A 21,982-nucleotide genomic window follows, 5' to 3' on the forward strand; every position below is an offset into this window, starting at 1 on the left:
TAATCAAGGCCTCCTCTACTGAAGGGTTTAATTAGTTTCTTGTGTATTTGCTCCTCTTTCCTGGGAATGACAGGATAAACGGGAAGTTTATGTCTCCAGGGCTTATTCGTTACAGAATGGAAAAATGAAGCTATGGACTTTCTCAAGGATGATTTAGAGAGAAGGGATCATTAAATTACTGTACTCCCCTCCTTATCTTCTCCAGAAGGCTAACAAAGTGACTGCACAAGCTGCACTCCATCCCAGGAATACAAACAGTTCTTGGCCAGTATTTGACTAAAAGTCAACTGCAAGCTCTGAGTCAGGTTTTGATCACACACTGGAGCCTGTTCCTGCAAGCAAAGATCATCTTAATGCCTCTCTTAACACCTGTTGTGTCTGCTCCAGTTTCCGTCCTGATAGTCACAAAGCTCCAGAGCTGTAAAATCAGAGAGAAAGTCTACCATTTCATATGACCTAAGCGCCACATGGTGTTGGGTAGTACACAGCCAAATATTGAGCACATTAAAATAGAAGAAAAAAGTGCTCCTCCTGAGGGAGATCTTTGTGGTAATGGAATAGTTCTGTATCAATTACTGTGGTTATATCAATCTACACATGTTAAAATGGCACAGAACTATAAATACATTTTGTGCCACTGTCAATTTCCTGGTTTTGATACTCAAGTAAGACATAACTATTGGGGGAAACTGGGTAAAGGGGACATGTGACCTCTCTGTACTGTTGTTGCAAATTCCTGTGAATCTGTACTTATTTCAAAATTGAATGTTTTTATAAGTGCACCTTGTGTACATTAACATACTTTGAACATTGTGCAATAGAACAAGTCTAATGCAAACACAGCCTACTTTCCAAATGTGAGGTCTTCAGCCACAACCCAAGAGAAGGCCTGAGGTTGGGAATGCCCTTGCACATGCTTTTCCCTCTACCTGGGATACCCTTTCCCACCTCCTGCACCGCTTATTCCCCTTCCCCAGGCTGGCGCCTTCTCATTTCTCAGGCGACATCTCAAAGCCCCTTCCTTACAGAGGTGTTCCCCTGTCCTAACCTTTGCTGTTCTCCAAATATTCCACTCCTTTCACAGCTCCCTTCACCATGTGTAATGATTCAATTACTTGTTTGTGGCCCATCTCCCCACTAGAGTATAAGGTAAACTCCACGAGGCCCTTAGCACACTCTCTGCCACATGGAAGATGCTCCAAGAAGATTTTGTTTGAATAAATGACCCCACCGACTGAATGGACTCCCTTGCGGCCAAGGGGACTCCAGAAAACTTTAAAACTGAGTTCCCAGCCAATGACAGGACAGAAGGTCAGACTCGCCTCATTATAACTTCATCGTATTGGAGTTTAGACACAACAGCTGACCAGCATTAACGTTAAAACACAGATCATAAGACTGACAGAACAGACTGTTTGTGACAATAAGATACCAAATTATAAACAAATTATACCTAAGGTCATGCCAGGCAAAGGTTAAGGCACACATCCCTTCACTTAGAGAATAAACTGTGTTCTAACTGCCACAAGGTTGTTCTCTTTCTCTAGCAGCTTAACAAGCACTGGCCTTGAGATAAGCAATATTAAAACAATTTGCAGCTCCATAGGTGGGGCCTAATGGAACCCCTATTCCACCAGCCATCACTACAGCTTTAATTGGACAAGAGGCTGATTTCAGTAACTTTCTCCTCATAGGAAAACTACCGACCATGGACTGGCTCTGGCTAGTTTACACAGACTGCATACTTGCACACCTTCCTGTCCTGAAAAGACCTTTTGACGCATGGGGTCTAACTGTAATACATGTATTGTTATTATTTTTTAGAGTCCATCAGGCTGGAGTGCAGTGATCTGATCATACATCACTGCAGCCTCCACCTCTTGGGCTCAAGTGATCCTCCCGCCCCAGCCTCCTGACTAGTTGGGACCCCAAGCACACACCACCCCACCTGGCTATTTTTTTTTTTACTTTTTGTAGAGATGGGGACATCACCATGCAGGCCAGGCATTTAACATTTAATTGGTAACTCTTCACTCCAAAATGAACATGGGTTGTATGTTACATGCATGTTTGCTCAATGGGCATGCGTCAGGACCACCCTCATGAATATTCATAGCTCCTCCTGTCACCTGCTGAATATGCATGTCTACCCAAGCTGTTCAGCATAAAGCCGCTACTCCAACCCCTCCTCCAACGAAATGCCTGTCTCTGGTCCTGGCCATTCTCCAGCCTGCGGAATGGCCACCTTGCAGGCTGTAACCCCTTACAAGAAATAAAGTCTCCTCTCCTGTTTTTTGTTTTTTGTTTTGTTTTTTTGAGACGGAGTCTCGCTCTGTCACCCAGGCCATCTCGGCTCACTGCAACCTCCGCCTCCCAAGTTCAAGCGATTCTCCTGCCTCAGCCTCCCAAGTAGCTGGGATTACAGGCGCGCGCCACACGCCCGGCTAATTTTTGTATTTTTAGCAGAGACGGGGTTTCAGCATGTTGGCCAGGCTGGTCTCGAACTTCTGACCTCAGGTGATCTACCCGCCTCGGCCTTCCAACGTGCTGGGATTACAGGCGTGAGCCACCGCGCCCGGCCTCCTCTCCTTTTCCAAATTTATACATTTTGATTTTCTTAACACACCTCACTCGAGTTCGTTCACTTCGGCTGCGGCGTGATCTGCCGGCCCTCTCAGCTCAGGCTGACCTCAGCGCCCTCACTTCGGCCACTTCTGTGCCCCTCAGTCTTCTCCCCTCAACTCGGACCTCGCGCCCTCATGACAGGGCGCCATTTTCTTCCCTCTAACTCCTCAGCCCAGAGGAGGCGCCTTGGTCCGGTACCTCTGCCCGGCAAGGCGACTTTTCCTCACTTGCACTTTTGCCTCGGGTCATCCTCTGCGGCTACCTTCCCCACTATCCTCACCATCTGCTCCACGTCCCGTGGCTTCCGCCCTCCCTTCCGGTGCAGGGCCCCGGCCTCATACCCACAGCCTTGGGGGCTCTCGCCCCTCAGGCCACGCCCCTCAGGCCACGCCCCTCAGCCCACAGAACTAGCGGGAAGTGACTGCGAAGCAGTCGCGCTGTGGAGGGACAGGAGGGCGGGGATTGGGAGGTGGGTCCTCCTCGATCCTGGGCGTTGATTGGCCAACTCTCACGAGGGCGGGACCTCGATTGGGGGCGGGGCGGCAATCTGGGTCTTGTGCCTCTGGCTCCTCAGGGCATTCCCGGCGGCTCCGGGTTTGGCAACGAGGACGGGGGAGTGCGACTGAGTCTCGGGCAGCATGGCCGAGAAGCGGCACACACGGGACTCCGAAGCCCAGCGGCTCCCCGATTCCTTCAAGGGTGAGTCCCGCGTCCCCTGACCCTCCCCCGTGGACCGAGCCCCCGCCCGCAGCGTGCGCTCCGAGGTCTGACAGCCAGGCTCCTGGCCAGTCTCCGCTGCTTCGGGCTGGGCGAGATCTCAAAGCCGCGGCTCCTCCCTAGTAAACTGAGCATCACGAACCCTGTTTGGCAGACTGAGGTCACGATGGAGGGGTGGCGGGCTGCCAACGGCACGTTTCCCATCGCACGGGCTCTGGTTATCTCGCGGCCGCCAGATGCCAGGCCCCATGCCAGCGCTGCACTATCTCGTGTCACGCACGCGGACTAGGAAACGCAGAGGGAACTGGCAGCCAGCGAGGCGGGGACCGGGACCCCACATCTCACCCTTTGCCCACTCCCCTTCTTTCCCGACTCACTCTCTCGAAGGCCGCCTCCTCCACCCAGCCCTGGCCCGGCCCCAGGGTGAACCCCCTCCTCCCCCAATCCCACCTCCCGAAATTTAGACCGATTTGCAGAAGGAAGAAGTCTCTCTGGCTTTCTTCTTACCTCTCTTTCTAGCTCCACTTTCTGCCCCATTTTTCCCCCTCCGCTTTCCTCTGCGTTTTGGAGAACTCTCCTTCCCGGCTTTTGTTCCTCGCCAGGAACCCTGAGTTCTCCCACCCTCACCCCCACCCTCCCTTCCCAGTCTTCAAGGCAGGAGCTGTAAGTGGCTCAGTCTCGTTCCCCTGTGGAGGAACTGGTACTCTGGGGAGGGGGTTCCAATAAAGAGAGATGGTGGACCTCTCAGGAGTCCTGGTACCCACTCAGGAGCTCTTAGTGATCCAGAGGAATTACAGTGTTTCTAAAGCTGGAATTTCAGGCAGGAGGGCAGCGAAAGCAATTTAGAGGGCTGGGTGGTCCTTTCCAGGACCCTGCAAAGAACATGACATTGGAGTCATCTATTCTGATTATTTGTAAAGCCAGCTTTATCCACAGCATCTTAGCTATAAGTTCCATTTCCCTTGTCCAGGGATCCCTGTGTTCAGTTCCTTCCCAGGAGCATCAAAGGAATTACAGAAATCTTTATTCCTCACTTTTTGTCTACTAATAACGTTGCAGGATTATCTTCCCAAATGGAGAGTGTAACAGGGAGGAGTTGATGAGAATAATAGCAACCACAACAACAAAAATTGAAACTAAATAGGTCAGGCTCTGTATCACTTTTTTTTTTTTTTGAGACGGAGTTTCGCTTTTCTTGCCCAGGTTGGAGTGTGATCTCCGCTCACAGCAACCTCCGCCTCCCGAGTTCAAGTGATTCTCCTGCCTCATCCTCCCAAGTAGCTGGGATTACAGGCGTGCACCACCATGCCCAGCTGATATTGTATTTTTTGTAGAGACAGGGTTTCACCATGTTGGTCAGGCTGGTCTCAAACTCCTGACCTCAAGTGATCCACACGCCTCGGCCTCCCAAAGTGCTGGGATTACAGGCATGAGCCACCGCGACCCCCCCAGTGCCACGTTTTTTTTTTTTTTTTTTTTTTTTTTGAGACGGAGTCTTGCTCTTTCGCCCAGGCTGGAGTGCAGTGGCCCGATCTCAGCTCACTGCAAGCTCCGCCTCCTGGGTTCACGCCATTCTCCTGCCTCAGCCTCCCGAGTAGCTGGGACTACAGGCGCCCGCCACCACGCCCGGCTAATTTTTTCTATTTTTAGTGGAAACGGGGTTTCACCGTGTTAGCTAGGATGGTCTCGATCTCCTGACCTCGTGATCCGCCCGCCTCGGCCTCCCAAAGTGCTGGGATTACAGGCGTGAGCCACCGCGCCCGGCCCAGTGCCACGTATTTTATGTATATATTATTTTATTGAATCTTCACAACAGATGATGTGGTAGGTATTCTTATCCCCATATTATACTTGATGAAACTGATAGTCAAAGAAGTTAAATTACTTAAAGTCACTTAGTTCGTATTTAAATCTAGATTTGACTGATTCTAAAACTTGAATAGGGAAAAAATGGGTGGTAACTGCCTCTTCGATAGTTAGTTGTCTTTTCCTAGATAAAAAGGTGGGTATTAGCATGTATTCCTCAATACGCTGACCTCCTGGTGGGAAACTGCAGTGGCAAATCTACTTGGAGTTCTTTGAGAATCAACATGATCTTTGTACTTAATGTTTATTTACAGACAAGTGGTCATAGATGAGTTTTTAACTTCCAGTTTTTTTCCTTGGTTCTACACTTAACTACTGTTTAGACAGAAATCTTTCAAGATCTAATGAAAACCACCACTTCCTCTCAAAAATTAGACATACAAATAAAATTTTGCATAGTCTGTGTTTTTTTAATGTAAACCTAGGAAATTTGACGCTACTAGGAAAGGTATTGCTGGAATTTATTAAATAGAGGTTATTGAATGCTTTCCCTGTGCCAAAAGACAGTTTAAGTGCTTTACAAACATTATCTAATTGCATTCTGTAACAACTCTACAAGGAAAAAGTCATTATTCACCATTTCACAATAAGGATACTGAGGCTCACATGGTAAAATCACAGTTTCTAAAATTTTCAGCCCTGTTTCAAACCCCGGCTATCTGATTTTCTGAATCATTTTCCCTATCCCAGAGATGGATACCAAAATGTAGAACCTTGTCTAACTTCAGTACTTTACTTAAGTTGAGAGACAATAAACAAAAAAAGCCTGGAGGAACACAGCTTCAGTGATGACTTCCAGAAGGCTGCTTGTGAAAGAAGCAGTGGAATTTTAAAAGCCTAAACTCTGCCTCTTTGTCTTTACTGAGAATTAGTCCTAGGTAGGTAAATAGCACCAGGCCTAGGGCAAGACTAGTTTTTCTTAAAGGCAATGCATTCACTTTGTAATGAAATAATGCAAGTAATTGCAAAGAATGTATCACTGTAATTAAGAGCCATGTCAACAAATAAAACCCTTTGGGAGACTGATTGTTTATTTCAGTTGTTATAGCCAATCAGATTGGAGAGAACTTTGTAACTTCTTCAATAATTAATCTGAGTTATTCCATCAGTAGTCATAAATTAACTTATGGAAGACCAAGTCTACAAAACTGGCATATTTATTCATGATTAAATAGATTTTTGGTGCCATTTGATGGTATAAATTTTACGTAGTAAAAGACAGTCACTGATTCCTAGTCATCTTTGAGGGAAAAAAAAGATGTTGATAAAGTGATACAGATGGAATTCAAAATCAGTTTTTTTAAGAAGGCATGGAAAAGCAATTTCCTGAAAACTATTGTAACTACAAAAAAAGTGAATACCCTTTCCCTGCGTCTGCCTGGTATCCTGTGCATATCTCTATCATAATGTTTATTACATAACATATTTGTCAGTTTGACTCATCTGTCCCCTCCCCTCCCATAATTAAACTACACTTTTTCTTTTTGAGACAGGGTCTTGCTCTGTTGCCCAGGCTGCAGTGCAATGGTGCAGTCATAGCTCACTGTAGCCTCAAGTGATCCTCCCACCTCAGCCCCTCGAGTAGCTGGGACTACAGGTATGCACCACCACACCCAGCTAATTTTTTTTTTTTTTTTAACTCAGGGTCTCACTATGTTGCCCAGGCTGGTCTCGAACTCCTGGACTCAAGCGATCCCACTTTACCCTCCCAGAGTGCTGGGACAACAGGCATGAGCTACCAAGCCTGGCCTTTAGACCACACTTTTGAAAACAGAGATTGTGTCCTTCTTCACTGTAGTAGCCCAGTATCAAGTACATAGTAGGTATACAAAAACATTTGTTCAAAGAAAAAGGAAGCAGGCAGGGAGATAAAAATCCCCCTGGAGTAAATAACATTGTTAAGTGTTTGCCTTAGCCTTATGTTGGTGGAGCAGTTTTTCTGTTTACCATTTATTTTATTAAGTTTGTTATAACTTAAGCTGTTGATTTTAGGGCATGGCCATTATGTTTATTATATATTATTACAGATAGACTATTTGTCTGGGTTTATATTATCAATAAAAGGATTATAATTGCCAAGATAATATATTGTCCTTAATAAGAAATCTCCTTTTATTTATTAAAGCATGGAAAGAGAAGTTAGAGGTCATGGTTAGTAGAAAGAAGGAAGTGTGTGTCAATAGATAATTTTCTATCGACACACACTTGTTGATAATTAAAATAGATCATTTTAATTAAAATAATTTTCTATTGACACACACTTGTTGCTACATTCTTTTTTAATCTTTCTCTGTCTGCTGGGACTAGTAAAGAAACTTGAACTCCAAGCATTTGGCCTCACATTTCAGAAGATTATCCTTGAAGATACAACCAATAAAGTCCTAAAGTCTCAGACAATGAAAACTATACTGAACTTGTGGTCCAGTTAAAGTGAGCACTATGGTAAGGTAGTAGAATATAGTGAAATGAGAGTGGAATTTAGAATTAAAAGATTTAGGTTGAGATCACCCTACCATCACTTAAGAGATTTGTATGAAGGATGGTCCAAGAACATTTAGAACTCTGACTTACTGCCCCAAGTGTAGTCTGTTTCTCCTCCAGAGATAGAGTCCCCAAGCAGATTGTTAATTGATATTTTCTCCATAGTGCCCAGACCCCAAAAGGTAATTCACTTCATAAAAAGTTTCTTCCTCTAAACTTATCAATAGTAATCTTAAAGTTGTGGTAATAATAATGGCTACTGCTTGTTGAATACTTCCTAAGTGTCAAGCCCTTTATATATTTTCTCATTTTATCTCCACAACAACTGAGTGAAATAAATACTGTTCTTTTCCCCATTTTACTGATAAGAAAATTTAGTGGTAGATTTGGAATCTAACCAAAAATGCAAGCTTTTAGCCACTGCTTAGCTGTTAATCACAGTGAAGAACTGAGAACTTTATCATCTAGTTTTCTTCTGCTTCCATTTCCCATTTTTAAATGAAAACGATGTTACCCTCCAAAGACTTATATGAGAAAAACTTAATTGTGAATAATTTTAAGATGTCCAAGTAAAAGAGCTGGAAAAAAAAAAAAACCTAAAAAGTGGGAGGATTTTTGTTCTGTTTTCATGTATTTCAGGCCTAGATGAAATTTAATTAACTTAATACCCATTATGAAATTGTTTTTCTCTCCAATTTTCCTGAACATAAATGTTTTGGTGCTTCCAGACATGGGCCATGTTCAGCCCATTCTTCTGCTTTCCTGAATTCTCTAACCTTATGTTTGGAAAAGGTCTGATTTTTTTTTTAAAAAAGAAAATACTTGAGGAAAGCAGTTGACAACTACTTGGGGCAGGAGATGGTTCTGTACTGTGTCCCAGGATCCTGTCTGCTGTTTCAGTTTGTCTTATGTGAGAGGCAGTCTTTTTTTTTTCTTTTCCCCCAAAAAAACAACACACTCAACTCATCCAGCAACTATTTAACAAATGTTTTTTGAGTACCTGTTATGTACACTAAGTATCTTCCATATTAGCTTATTTACTCATCACACTAACCTGAGGAGGTAGTCTTATTAGCCCTATGTTTAAATGGGTAGACTGAGGCACAGTTGAATAATAAGGTATTTTCTCAAGATCACACAGCTAGTAAGTGGCAGAGCTATGTGTGAACCTATTATGCTATACTGTTTTCATAAAACCAAGATCTCATGAAGACACACAACTGAATAGAATAATTACAAGTGTGATAAATGTTGTTTTAAAAGGGTAAAGGGCTATTGCAGCATTATTTTAGACTGAGAGGTCTAAATTTAAAATTATTGCTGTTGCTCTTACCTATGTTTTTCCTGTTGTATGGCCTGAAACATTAGAATGCAGGAAAACTACAGAAAATCCTTAAAATATTTAGGAAATAAGACATTTATGCTTATTTACTTTCCTTATTCTTTTTGAGCTAAGCAAAGAATAACTGTTATTGCAAATCTTTCTTAGAAGTATTAGTCCATTTGTTTTCCTTAGTATTTCATAGTAAACACATTTTAAGCTTTGTAATTCAAACCACATAGTGCTTCATCAGTATCGGTTCTTTTGGTCTAGCATTTATAACTATAGATGGATTTTAATAGGGAGGAAAAGTTACAGTCTTCACTCATGGTTTTTAACTTGATACCATCTGGCCTGTAGCTACTCTAGCCCCAAGAATAATTTCTTCTCTAGAGATTTAAGGATAAGGGCATTCGAACAACTAAGCCGTGCCTAATTAAAATACTAATTTGAAAGGCAGGCTATAATGTGTGTGTGCTTGTTTGCTTTGAAATCTTCTGCCTTAAATGAACTGCAAGTTTTGATCTCTAATGAAACACTATCATTTTTTAACATATATTTATCGAGACGCTACCATGTGGTAAACTCTGCCTCTTTCTCACTTCTAGCTTTTTTAATCTATCTCTCTTTGTAGAATTCTGTCTTCATTTTTGTTTCTCCCATTTTTACTCCTCCTATTTCTCTTATTTTCCTTCGCTTCTGTTATGTCTTTCCCTTCTTTGTCTTTTTCTCCTAAAATTCCAGTCATTTGAAAAACTTTGTTATAGTAAAAATTTGATTAATTGAAGAGGAATTTATATTCACTTACTCTACCTGCCCTTTTGCTTATTTTCACCAGGAGTTTTTGTTTATCAGGCCTTATAAAGGCCTTGCTTCAAAATAAGCAAAAGAGAGAAACTGAGAAGCTGGGAAATGTACCCTTATTTGAATAGCTGGAAGAAAGATCAAATGCATTATTTAATTTATGCAAGTCTTCCTCCTCAAATAAATAGTTGGCTGACATAAAACAGGAACAGCGTGTAACAGCCCATTGTCCAAATCTAGCTGACTCTGTTTCTGTATGTCCCACAAGTTATGAAATAGCTCTTATATTTTTAAATGATTTTAAAAAGACAAAAGAATACTTTTTCATTACACATGAAAATTATGTGAAATTCAGATTTGTGTCCATAAGTTTTATTGGAACATCTGTGCCGTTTATGTAGGTACTATCTATGGCTTCTTTTGCACTGCAAAAGTAGAGTTGAGTAGTTGCAACAGACTGCAAAGCCCAAAATATTTAGTTCCTGGTTCTTTACAGGAAAAGTTTGCCAATCCTGACAAAGAATCACTGATGAAGAATCATAGTGGCCAAAAGTAACACTTAATCCTGAATACATATGTTTTTAAGAAGAAAGTTCAAAAATTGCCAAGACTTTTCAATTTGACCTACTGTTACCCCTAAAAAGTGCTGCTGCAACTGAATAGCATGTGTTTTTGAGAGTAAACTTCCAGCCTTTCTGTCTTGCCCCACCCAGGCAGGACTGCTCTCATCAATTTACAACATGAAGTGTTTTATTTGCACTCTGTGAAGGCAGAAGGAAAAAAGTGTCCGTTAACTGTTGGCAGTTTAGGTATTTCAGTAATTCCTTAGCCCATCCTTTCTTATTGTATAGGATAATGCTTATGACTCACAGTCAGATTCTCAGCAGAGGAAATCCAGTTATCTTTTGAACTTTACAATAATAAAATCTCAGTGATGAGTGGATTTATTACTCCACGTGATTTCCAGTAGTGCTAAGGTTAATAGATCTGAAAGTAAATCAGCTGATGGGGAACGGGGACAACTACAGCCCTCTGGACTAATCAGCCTGTGTTGTCATCTTGGAAAGAATGTTTAACTGCCTTTCCAGAAACTTACCCAACAAAAATTACTACACAACAAATTTCATTTGTTTCATGGTTTGCTTGGTTTTCTTTTGTTTCTTCCTACAAGGTCTTTAGCCTTATTACTTTAGAACTTCAGGAGGCATATTTTAACACCTACTTCACAGATTTTTGTAAACATTATAAATACTCATGTATGTAAGGAGGAGCTACATGTGGCTAACATGTCATAGGAATTCACAAATGGTAGTTATTAGGAGTAGTAACAAAAGATACCTTCAGAATGAGAGAATTTTAAGAGTTGTATAATTTCATCTTTTCAGAAAAATTAACTTACACAGGAAATAAGCAGGTACAGAAACACTGCTAAATATATATTCAATGCAGCAGTTTCTAAGTGAGAAATTTGGACACAACAAATTTCATCATATAAAACAATGGAATTAATTAATTAATCTTTAATAATGATGAATATGTGCTGATATGAAAAAATGTTCATAACATGGATGGGAGGGAGAAGATTTTAAATCACTGTGTATACCATTCTTTCATTATTGAAAAAATACAGGCTAGAAAAGGTTTAAAAGACGTATATCAAGGCAAAAAACATCCAGAGATAAAGTATAGATAATGTTTCTGTTTGTTGAGCTATCATTTCTAATTTTTATAGTAACTTTTGCTTTTAAAGTAAAAAAGCAATTTTAGAAAATGTATGTGAGTTTCCTGGAGGTAAACCCAACTTGAATGTTCAATACAAAAATTCAAATGTACAGGCTTATGTCCATATTCAGACACTTCTTTGATTAGTTAAAAGTTTATTCTACTGCCATTTTGGTAATAAAAGAAAAAAAAAATACTCTAAATCAGGAGTCCCCAACTCCCAGGCCACAGACGGATCAGATCAGCAACATTAGATTCTCATAAGAGCACAAACCCTGTTGTGAACTGCACATATGAGGGATCTAGGTTGTGTATTCCTTATGAGAACCTAATGTCTGATGATCTGTGGTGGAACAGTTTCATCCCAAAACCGTGTTCCCCAACCCTTTCCTGTGGAAAAATTGTCTTCCACGAAACTGGTCCCTGGTGCCAAAAAGGTTGGGGACCATTGCTCTAACCTATGGCAAAGTAGTATTTACAACCAAGTATCATAGGATCCCTAATTTTTAGGAACATTCTCAACCAGCAAAATACCCACAAGTGGCCGGGTGCATTGGCTCACGCCTGTAATCCCAGCACTTTGGGAGGCCGAGGCCGGCGGATCACGAGGTCAGGAGATCGAGACCATCCTGGCTAACACGGTGAAACCCCGTCTCTACTAAAAATACAAAAAATTAGCCAGGCATGGTGGTGGGCACCTGTAGTCCCAGCTACTGGGGAGGCTGAGGCAAGAGAATGGTGTGAACCCAGGGGGCAGAGCTTGCAGTGAGCCGAGATCTCGCCACTGCACTCCAGCCTGGGCGACAGAGTGAGATTACATCTAAAAAAAAAAAAAAAAAAAAAAAAGTCCACAAGTGTATTAACCAAAATATCACTATTTGTCCCTTTCCCCATAAAACTGGTAGGAAGGATTCAGTCCTAAAGTAATACATGGGAAACTTGAAGGAAATGAATTTCCTGAGATTTTAGTGAGTGAGAATTTCTTTTCTCTTATTCCCAGAAGTGGTAGATGACTAAGGGTTCATTTATAAGCCTGCTAGAGTTTAAGCCTCACCTCTGAGCTATGCATTTATAGCACAACATGCTATAAATAGGCACAGCTGGAATTAAGAGGGCTTCCTCTGTAAAAACATCAGATTTCATTCTCAGAACTCTAGTGATGCATTCCCAACTTAGATACTGTGTACCTTTTTGAGGGGTAACCAGGTGGGGAAGAATTTTGAGAGTTGAAGGTAGGATACTTTCATTTTAAAGGCATTAGAAAAATATGAAAGTGCCATTTTCCCAGTGTATACACTGATTATTTCTAGCCAAGCATTTGATATGTGAAAGACCAAATCCAGTTTTCAAAATGTGTACTTAATTCCTTGTTCCTGGTGATTTGCAATCCCATATACACATCTGGGGTTCTCAAAAACACAGTGTGACACGGGAACTGACCCAAAAAAAACTGGGCTGAACTTTTTGGCTTGTCCTCATGTAGATCATAAATGAACTTTTTGAGAGTCTTTGAATGTCCCAGCCTAGCCAGACTGGGGGCAGGTATGAAGCAAATGGCAAATTAAATTGTTTAAGAGGCTTTTGATCAAAAAGGGTAAATGCTATTTTCCCATTTTTCTTCATGAAGATACAAACACTTAAGCAAAATAGAAGGATTACAGAAAACTATCATCTACATTTACTGATCATTTTATCTGTATTCTACAAGGCCAGCCTAATAATCTTTACTTTCCACCGGTAAGGAAACTAAGGTTCAAAGAGGTAAAGATCATGCAACTAAGAAGTATCAGAAGTGAAATTCAAACATAGTTACTCCTCGTTCTCAGGGAATCTCAGTGTAATAAGGGATATAAATGCACAAGAAATTAAAATATTAGATTAAAAAATAATAAAAGATTAAAATGCTACATTGGAAGGTCAATTAAAAATAAAAAATAAAAGATTAGACAAGATATAAGTGTCATAAGATAATTTTCAAAAAATGCTATCGAGATTCAAAGGAAAGAAAAAGACATATCTAGCTAGAAAACTTGCTGAGAAGTATTTTATTTTATATCTATTCTACTATGCAGGATACTGTGCTAGACATTGAGAATATAAAAGTGAATAAGCAACATCCCTGCCCTCAGGGAGTTTTTACTCTAGTATGTTATGGGAGACTTGGACAGTATTTGAAAAGGCACCAAATGCTGTCAGATAAATAAGTATTTGTGGTCAATCTGTCCTTGTTTGGAATTCATTTCACCCTGGAAACCTAGACCTGTGTCTGTCACAGAGCCTTGAAACTGTCCTTTGCTATAAATAGGCATGGCTGGCATTAAGAGGACTTCCTCTGTAAAAATATCAGATTTCATTCTCACAACTCCAGCCATGCTTTTCAGTTTGGATACTGTCTTGAGAAAGTGCTCAACCATGAAAACATTCTTAATGAGGATTTTTTTTATTGAGGGGTGAATTTGGAACACGGGCTTTGGAGTAAGATGACCCATATTTGAGTCCCAGGTCTTCCATTGTGTGACTTTGGGAAAGTTAAATGTTGCTTTAGGTAACTCATTTGTAAAAGGGAGTTAAAAATACCCTCACAGGGCTGTTGTAAGAGTTAAATGAGATACGTGTCTAAAGTAACTTTAAAAAATGCCTGGGGTATAGACAACCCCTCAAAACAGCCACTGTTGTTATGATCAGTCATGGTAATACTAGATAAAGGTTTCTTCACAAACAGTACTATGGCCCTGCTTTGAATATTTTCTCAATGAATATGTCTGTACCCCCTAAATTATAACTTAGAAACCTCCAGGATTACTTTAGATCATTTTATTTAGGTATACATGAAGACATTTACCTCACGCTATGACACAGGATCAGAAAACTACAAAGTCACATACAACCCAAGTACTCACTATATTTCTGATTTTTCATCCTATGTTTTAGAGCACTTGACCTGGGTGCCAACATGTGTCTCTCTTCTCCCATGTTCCCAGCCTGAACACTCTGCTTATTTCTTGGCCTCCTATTTATTCCAAGCCCCATCTTACTGCCATTTTGCCCTTTCTTCTGAGCAGTAACATGTGCCTGGCATACCTTTTCTCCCCTCTGTCATTAAAATAGCTCCTGAAAATACAGCAGAAGCCTTCCAAGTGGTTGATAAGAAAACCTACTATATCCCTTGGCCTTCTCAGTCCCTATGTCCTCTACAGAAAGGAAAAGCAAACTAAAAATGAGGTTGACACTGGATACAGAAAATAGGAACACAACGCTGAGGTGATGGGAGTTCCCAGGATGATAGTGAAAGCAATCACAGAATGATAGCCGTGCACACCAGATGAAGGAAGTCCACACAAGGCTCTGAGAGAGAATTCTTCCAGAAGATAAAATTGATAGTATACCTGACCTCTTTGAGAGGAAACTTAGGCAACTGATTTAAGGTTGGATCAATAAGTACGTTGAAAACCGAACAAAGGGAAAAAATAAGACAGTAACTCCAGAAAAAACAAAAATAGTACGGGAAGAGAAAACCAGTGATACCTCACTACTTGGCTTAGCTTTAAATTGCACTTACAAATTCATAATATAAAATCTCATATTGATCTAAATGAAGTTATGATGTAATTATATTGGAAAGCTGGGTATAAGTATGTGGTGGGGGTAACGGGGAGGAAAGAGAACGAAATCTTTTTCTGTAGTAGAAAGTTAATAGTCCTCAGAACTGAAAAAGGAAGAAGTAACAAAACAAGCATTTCCTTCCTTCCTTCCTTCCTTCCTTTTCTTTCTTTCTTTCTTTCCTCACTTTGTTGTCCAGGCTGGGGTACATCACAGCTCACTGCAGCCACGAACCCCCAGGCTCAAGCAATCCCCCTATTTCAGTCTCCTCAGTAGCTGGAACTACAGGTGTGTGCCACCACACCCAGCTAATTTTTTTTAAAAAGTTTCAAGTAGAGATGGGAGTCTCACTAGGTTGCCCATGCTGGTCTCAAACTCCTGAGCTCAAGCAATCCTCTCATCTCGGCCTCCCAAAGTGCTGGGATTACAGGCGTGAGCCACCATGCCTGGCAGAAGCATATTATTATTATTTTTTTTTTTTTTAAAGTAGAGACAGAGTCTCCCTATGTTGCCCAAGCTAGTCTCAAACCCCTGGGCTCAAACCCCTGGGATCCTCCCTCCTCAGCCTCCCAAAGTGCTGGGATTACAGGCGTGACCCCTGCACCCAGCCGCAAAGCGTATTATTTAGAAATATGGAGGTAGATATCAAAATGGTCGAAATAGCAAATGTTTTTGAGGAGGAGGAAATTGGAAGAGGTGAGCATGGGAATGCCCTTTTTTGTACTAATCATATAGAATGGTTTGACTTTTTAAACTTTATGCAAGTGTAACTTCAAAAACACAAATGCACAACCACGAAGGCCAAAAAAGAAGGTGAAAGAGAATAGCTACAGGGAAGAAAAATAGGTTACACATTTTATTTATTTATTTATTTTTAAAAATATCATTTAAGGCCGGGCGCAGTGGCTTATGCCTGTAATCCCAGCACTTTGGAAGGCCATGGTGGGCAGATCACTTGACGTCAGGAGTTCGAGGCCAGCCTGGCCAACATGGTGAAACCCCATCTGTACTAAATACAAAAAGTAGCCGGGCGTGGTGGCAGGTGGCTGTAATCCCAGCTACTCAGGAGATTGAGACGGGAGAATCGCATGAACCCAGGAGGTGGAGGTTGCAGTGAGGTGAGACTGTGCTGCTGCCCTCCAGCCTGGGCAACAGAGCAAGACTCTGTCTCAAAAAATAAATAAATAAATAAATAAATATATATATATATATATATATATCATTTAAAAATATGGTGTGTACACTAGGAAAATTTTCAAAGAATATACCAAAATACTTCTGAATTTAAAGTAATTTTTCCCTCCTTTGTTATACTTCTGTGAATTTTTTGCATTATTACCTTTGTAATCAGACGGAAAAGCTGTTGCATATTACAGGAACAGGAAACAATTAGAAATGTGAGAGGAAAACTGTGTACAAAGATGTTCACTACAACACTGTTTATAGCACTAAGAAATCAAACAACCTGTGTAATCAGGAAGTGGGCAATAAATGATGCTGCATAAACCTAGTGAAATATTTTACAGGTGTAATTTTTAAAAAGAGGCTCTAAACAACTTTATACTCCTATCATATGGTTTTGACCTTTATTCGTACTGTACTTCTAGCTAAAATGCTCTAATGCCTTTTCCCTCTTTCCCTTTTCTTTTCTTTTCTTTTCTTTTCTTTTCTTTTCTTTTGACAGATTCTTCCTCTGTTGCCCAGGCTGGAGTGCAGTGGTGCAATCTTGGCTCACTGCAACCTCCACCTCCTGGGTTCATGCAATTCTCCTCCCTCAGCCTGTAGCTGGGTTTACAGGAACTCACCACAACGCCTAGCTAATTTTTGTATTTTTAGTAGAGACGGGGTTTTATCATGTTGATCAGGCTGGTCTTGAACTCTTGACCTCAAGTGATCCACCTGTCTCGGCTTCCCAAAGTGCTGGGATTACAGGCGTGAGCCACCACGCCCAGCCTCCACTTTCTTTTCATTGATATTTTCTTACTATTACATCCTTCAGGAAACCCTCTGACAGCCACCATCACCTCCCCACCCCATTCCTTTCTCACCTCCATCCTAACTGCTTGAGTTAACTCATTCTGTGTCTTCAAGATATTCTGAACAGATACTCTATATCTGTACTTACCACCTAATATTATAATTATGTGTTTGTCTGACTTTCCCACTAAACTTTAACCCTGAAAGCTGGGATTGGGTCTTACTCATTGTTATCATTTCAGTACAAAGCAGAGGGCCTAATAAATAGTAGATGCTTAATAAATGTTTGCTGAATAAAGTAATGAGTAATGTGGAAATATACTTGTGTTATGACATTACATAGATAAGGGAAAGTAGTACTTACACTTCAGGGCTGTATGAGGATTAGATGGGGAAATTCATGTAAAACAGCTGGTGTAGTGCCAAGCACGTAGGTATTCAGCGAATGGTGAGGATGAAGATGGTGGTGATTATGCTAGTAACAGTTGTGAGAGTTGTATATTTTTTGTTTTCAACAGACAGCCCCAGTAAGGGCCTTGGACCTTGCGGATGGATTTTGGTGGCGTTCTCATTCTTATTCACCGTTATAACTTTCCCAATCTCAATATGGATGTGCATAAAGGTAAAGGACATTTCATTCACTTCTGGGAAGGGGTCAACTCCTACCTCCATAAACCTACTTCGTGTGTGCCTGTGTGTGTGTGAGAAAGAAACAGACTGTCTCTCTCTCTCTTATAATTCTTATTTCTTCATCTTTCTTTGGAAAATTTATTCTTCTACCCACCTATTAAAATGGAACCTTAAAACTTCTTTTCAGCCATTGCCCTTCCCCGTGGGCTAAAGTAAGGATCACCATCAAAAATTTCCTGGGGCCAGGGATGTGAGATGGTTCTGAGAGAACAAGTTCTTCAGAGTTAGGATGGTGGGGTTTGACTGCTGGCTTTACTGTTTATTGTGTGACCTTTGCTGTTTCCTCACCTGTAAAATGGGAGAAAGTAACAGTACCTACTTCATAGGAGTGTTGCGAGGATTAAATGAATTATGTGTCTAAATGTACTTATCACAATGCCTGGCACGTCATAAATACCCTCAGTGCTCGTTATTTTTTCTACAAAGTTGTTAATACTTTGATATTTGACTATTATTTACATATTTCTAAGAAGATAAAATATGCTCCAAGCATTTTCAGATCAATTTATTCTTAAGGGAATCAGAAGAAAAACTGTGAAGACTTCAGCTTTTTGTGTTTCTGAATTAACAGTGCATGAGTAATTTTTTTTTTTTTTTTTGAGCCAGAGCCTTGCTCTGTCGCCCAGGCTGGAGTGCAGTGGCGCGATCTCGGCTCACTGCAACCTCCGCCTCCCAGGTTCAAGCGATTCTTCTGCCTCAACCTCCCGTGTAGCTGGGATTATTATTATTATTATTATTTTTTTTTTGAGACGGAGTCACCTTGTGGCCCAGGCTGGAGTGCAGTGGTGCGATCTCGGTTCAAGTGATTCTCCTGTCTCATCCTCCCTTGTAGCTGGGATTATAGGCGCCCACCACCATACCCAGATAATTTTTGTATTTTTAGTAGAAACGGGGTTTCACCATGTTGGCCAGGCTGGTCTTGAACTCCTAACCTCCGTGATCTGCCCACCTCGGCCTCCCAAAATGCTGAAATTACAGGCATGAGCCACCGTGCCTGGCCTGCATGAGTAACTGAATAACAATGTTAACAGCTGAGGAGTGAGATTATGGATTTGTTTCTGTATACTATTCTGTCCTTCCTAAATTTATACAGTGAATATCTATTGCTTTTGTAATCAGTAAGAAAATAATAAATAAGCTTTGAGAAGGTAAACATTGGACATGTGCTTCATAGATATGATCTTGTTCTAAAGAAAAAAGTTGAGGCATCTAATCTGTTTAGAGCAGAAATATATATTTAAGAAGCCATGCATGTATATATTTGTACTCTTCATGTTAAATTATCATTCATGTTTTTATTCTAGATTATAAAAGAGTATGAAAGAGCCATCATCTTTAGATTGGGTCGCATTTTACAAGGAGGAGCCAAAGGACCTGGTCAGTACTGGGATTCTAGATTGTTTATCTGAAAACTAAAGTTCTTTTTTTTTTTTATTATTTTTATGTAGTTGTTTTTTTAAAGACAGGGTTTCATTCCGTCGCCCAGGCTGGAGTACAGTGGCATGCTCATGTCTCACTGCAGCCTTGAACTCCTGACCTCAAGCAATCATCCCACCCCAGCCTCCCAAAGCACTAGGATTACAGATGTGAGCCACCGTGCCCAGTCTAAAATTTTTTTATTGATGTGATTTCCCTTATGAGGGCCTCTTCTACTCTGTCTTAGATAAGAGTTCATGTAGCAGGAGTTGTATAACAATAGCAGTGGTTCTAGCCAATCTTTTGTTACCCTTTCCTTCCTACCCTTCCCCTCCCCTTCCCATTTGAGCTGATAAGATTACCACCTAGGCCAAGAATAGTACAGCTATACAAGTTTGAGCATGAGAATCTCTACCAAAGAAAGACTTTCAGTCATTCATTTGGCAAACTTCAATTAAGCTCCTACTGTGTTCCAGGTTCTGGGAATTCAAGGGAGACTAAAACACAGTCCCTACCATCAAGGATCTTCCTATCTAGTGGTAGGAACCAACAAGGAAACAGATAGCTACAATCCTATGTGATAAGTATTATGATCAAGTACTCACAGAGAGCTGTGAGAAAAGAGAAAACCAGAGAAGTGTTACTGATCTGAACTAGTAGTAGGCTGAGTCAAGGCTTTCTGGAAGTTACATCTTGACTGAGTCTTGAGGTCTGAAAAGGTGTTAACCAACAGGAGGTGTGTGCAGCGGAAATAGCAACATACACAAAGCAACAAAGAGGAGAGTATTGCAGATTCAAGAAACTGCAAGTAGATCAGTCCAGCAAGAGTGCAGGGTGTGAAGAGAGAGGAAGTGGCTGAAGAGGGGAACAAAGGCGGGTTATGCAGGACCATGCGTGGGGGAGGGTTTGTATTTTAGGGGGGATTGCTCTGCTTGCAGCTTAGGAAATAGATTATAGGAGAGAAACTACAAAAAATAGAAAGATGGCCTGGGAAACGATTGCATTGGTCCCAGTGGGGCGGTGGGGAGAAGAGTGATAGCAACAGTAGATTAAGGAAATGAACTCCACAGACCTTAGTGGAGACAGTCAAATGTGGGAAGTAAGCAAGAGCAATCAAAGTTATCATTCCTGGCTTCTGGCTCATTCACGAAGATGAACTGGTGACTTTTCAGTTCACTAGGTTGATTTTCTTAAAACTGAATGGAGAAGTGAACTGATTAGGTTGCTGGTGTCTGTATAATGTGTGTATCTTTGTTGCAGGTTTGTTTTTTATTCTGCCATGCACTGACAGCTTCATCAAAGTGGACATGAGAACTATTTCATTTGATATTCCTCCTCAGGAGGTAAGGGTTTCTTTGAATAACTGAGATATCATATGTGAAAGTGCTTTACAATGAGGGACAGAATAGTTAGAGTGTAGGCTTTATTTATTTATTTATTTTAAATTTTTGTTTGTTTGTTTGTTTTGTTTTAATTGGAGTCTTGCTCTGTCACCCAGGCTGAAGTGCAGTAGTGCGATCTCAGCTCACTGCAACCTCTGCCGCCTGGGTTCAAGTGATTCTCGTGCCTCAGCCTCCCGAGTAGCTGAGACTATAGATGTGCGCCACCACGCCCGGCTAATTTTTTTGTATTTTTAGTAGACACGGGATTTTGCCATGTTGGCCAGGCTGGTCTCGAACTCCTGACCTCAGGTGATCCGTTCTGGCCTCCTAAAGAGCTGGGATTACAGGCATGAGCCACCATTCCCTGCCAGAGCACAGGCTTTAGACCTTGACTGCCTTCAGCATTTCTAGCTCAGTGACCTTAAGCAAGTTCTTTAACTTTTCTGTGCCTCAGTTTCCTCATCCAGAAAATAGACATTTGTAATAGTAAGAACTACCGTATAAGGTGGTTCTGAGAAGTGAGATATATGTGCCAAGTGCTTAGAGCAATGGCTGATAAATAGTAAGTGCTATATAAGTTATTACTGTTACTATTACAGTTGGCCATTTGCATGCATGGGTTTTGCATACAGGGATTCAGCCAACCGCAGACTGAAAATATTAGGAAAAAACTCCACAAAGTTCCAAAAAGCAAAACTTGAATTTGCCATGCATCAAGCATGGCATTGAATCCACATGAATAAAGTGATGTGTAGGTATTGTATTGGATAATAGAAGTAATCTAGAGATGATTTAAAGTGTACAGGAAAATGTACGTAGATTATACGGTTGGCTCCATGGATCAAAAATATTTAGGGAAAAAGCAATTGACAATGGTACAATAATACAAATTTTTAAAAACGGTGTAGTATAGCAACTATTTATGTAGTATTTACATTGTGTTAAGTATTATAAGTACTTCAGAAAGGATTTAATGTATAAAGGAGGATGTGCATAAGTTATATGCAAATATTGTGCCACTGTATATAAGAGACTTGAGCATCCTTGGATTTTGGTGTCCTCTGAGGGTCCTAGAATCAATCTCCCACAGATACCGAGGGATGATTATTACAAAACATAGTGTAATGCTAATGTAAGTATAATAATATCATCATTGTTATTACTATCAACATTTTTACTACCACATTTCTCTTCTATGGGTTTCTGATAGAAAACCCTATTAGTACATTATTTTTTTTTTCTTAAGGTTTTATTCTAGATAAATTGGTTAGAAACCAAAGAATTAGAAACTGCTTGTTGGGCATTTTAGATAAAACATAATATTTTATACTAGTGATTATTTTGTGCCTTTTCAAACTACTTCACAAATATTATCATAGAT

The 21,982-nt window shown here is 40.8% G+C and overlaps 1 protein-coding gene and 1 long non-coding RNA gene across 4 annotated transcripts in view; one reads left to right on the forward strand and one right to left on the reverse strand.

The window, feature by feature from the left end:
• LOC129136051 (uncharacterized) overlaps positions 1 to 3,048 on the reverse strand; it is a 164,256-nt gene extending 161,208 nt beyond the window's left edge. The window contains exon 1 of the long non-coding RNA NR_187188.1: positions 2,627 to 3,048. This is a non-coding gene — a long non-coding RNA (uncharacterized LOC129136051). The remainder of the gene's footprint in view (positions 1 to 2,626) is intronic.
• The window catches only part of STOM (stomatin), a 31,707-nt gene continuing 12,753 nt past the window's right edge, over positions 3,029 to 21,982 (forward strand). The window contains exons 1-4 of one of the 3 annotated variants that reach the window (XM_520232.8): positions 3,029 to 3,324; positions 17,632 to 17,735; positions 19,108 to 19,180; positions 20,480 to 20,562. In XM_520232.8, coding sequence (XP_520232.2) covers positions 3,264 to 3,324; positions 17,632 to 17,735; positions 19,108 to 19,180; positions 20,480 to 20,562 — 321 coding nt within the window. In that variant the 5' untranslated portion in view covers positions 3,029 to 3,263. The remainder of the gene's footprint in view (positions 3,325 to 17,631; positions 17,736 to 19,107; positions 19,181 to 20,479; positions 20,563 to 21,982) is intronic. The other 2 variants (XM_009457211.5, XM_063788399.1) reach the window with 2 other exon arrangements.

This window comes from Pan troglodytes, chromosome 11 (genome assembly GCF_028858775.2).
Source record: "Pan troglodytes isolate AG18354 chromosome 11, NHGRI_mPanTro3-v2.0_pri, whole genome shotgun sequence".
In the NCBI taxonomy this organism is placed as follows: domain Eukaryota; kingdom Metazoa; phylum Chordata; class Mammalia; order Primates; family Hominidae; genus Pan; species Pan troglodytes.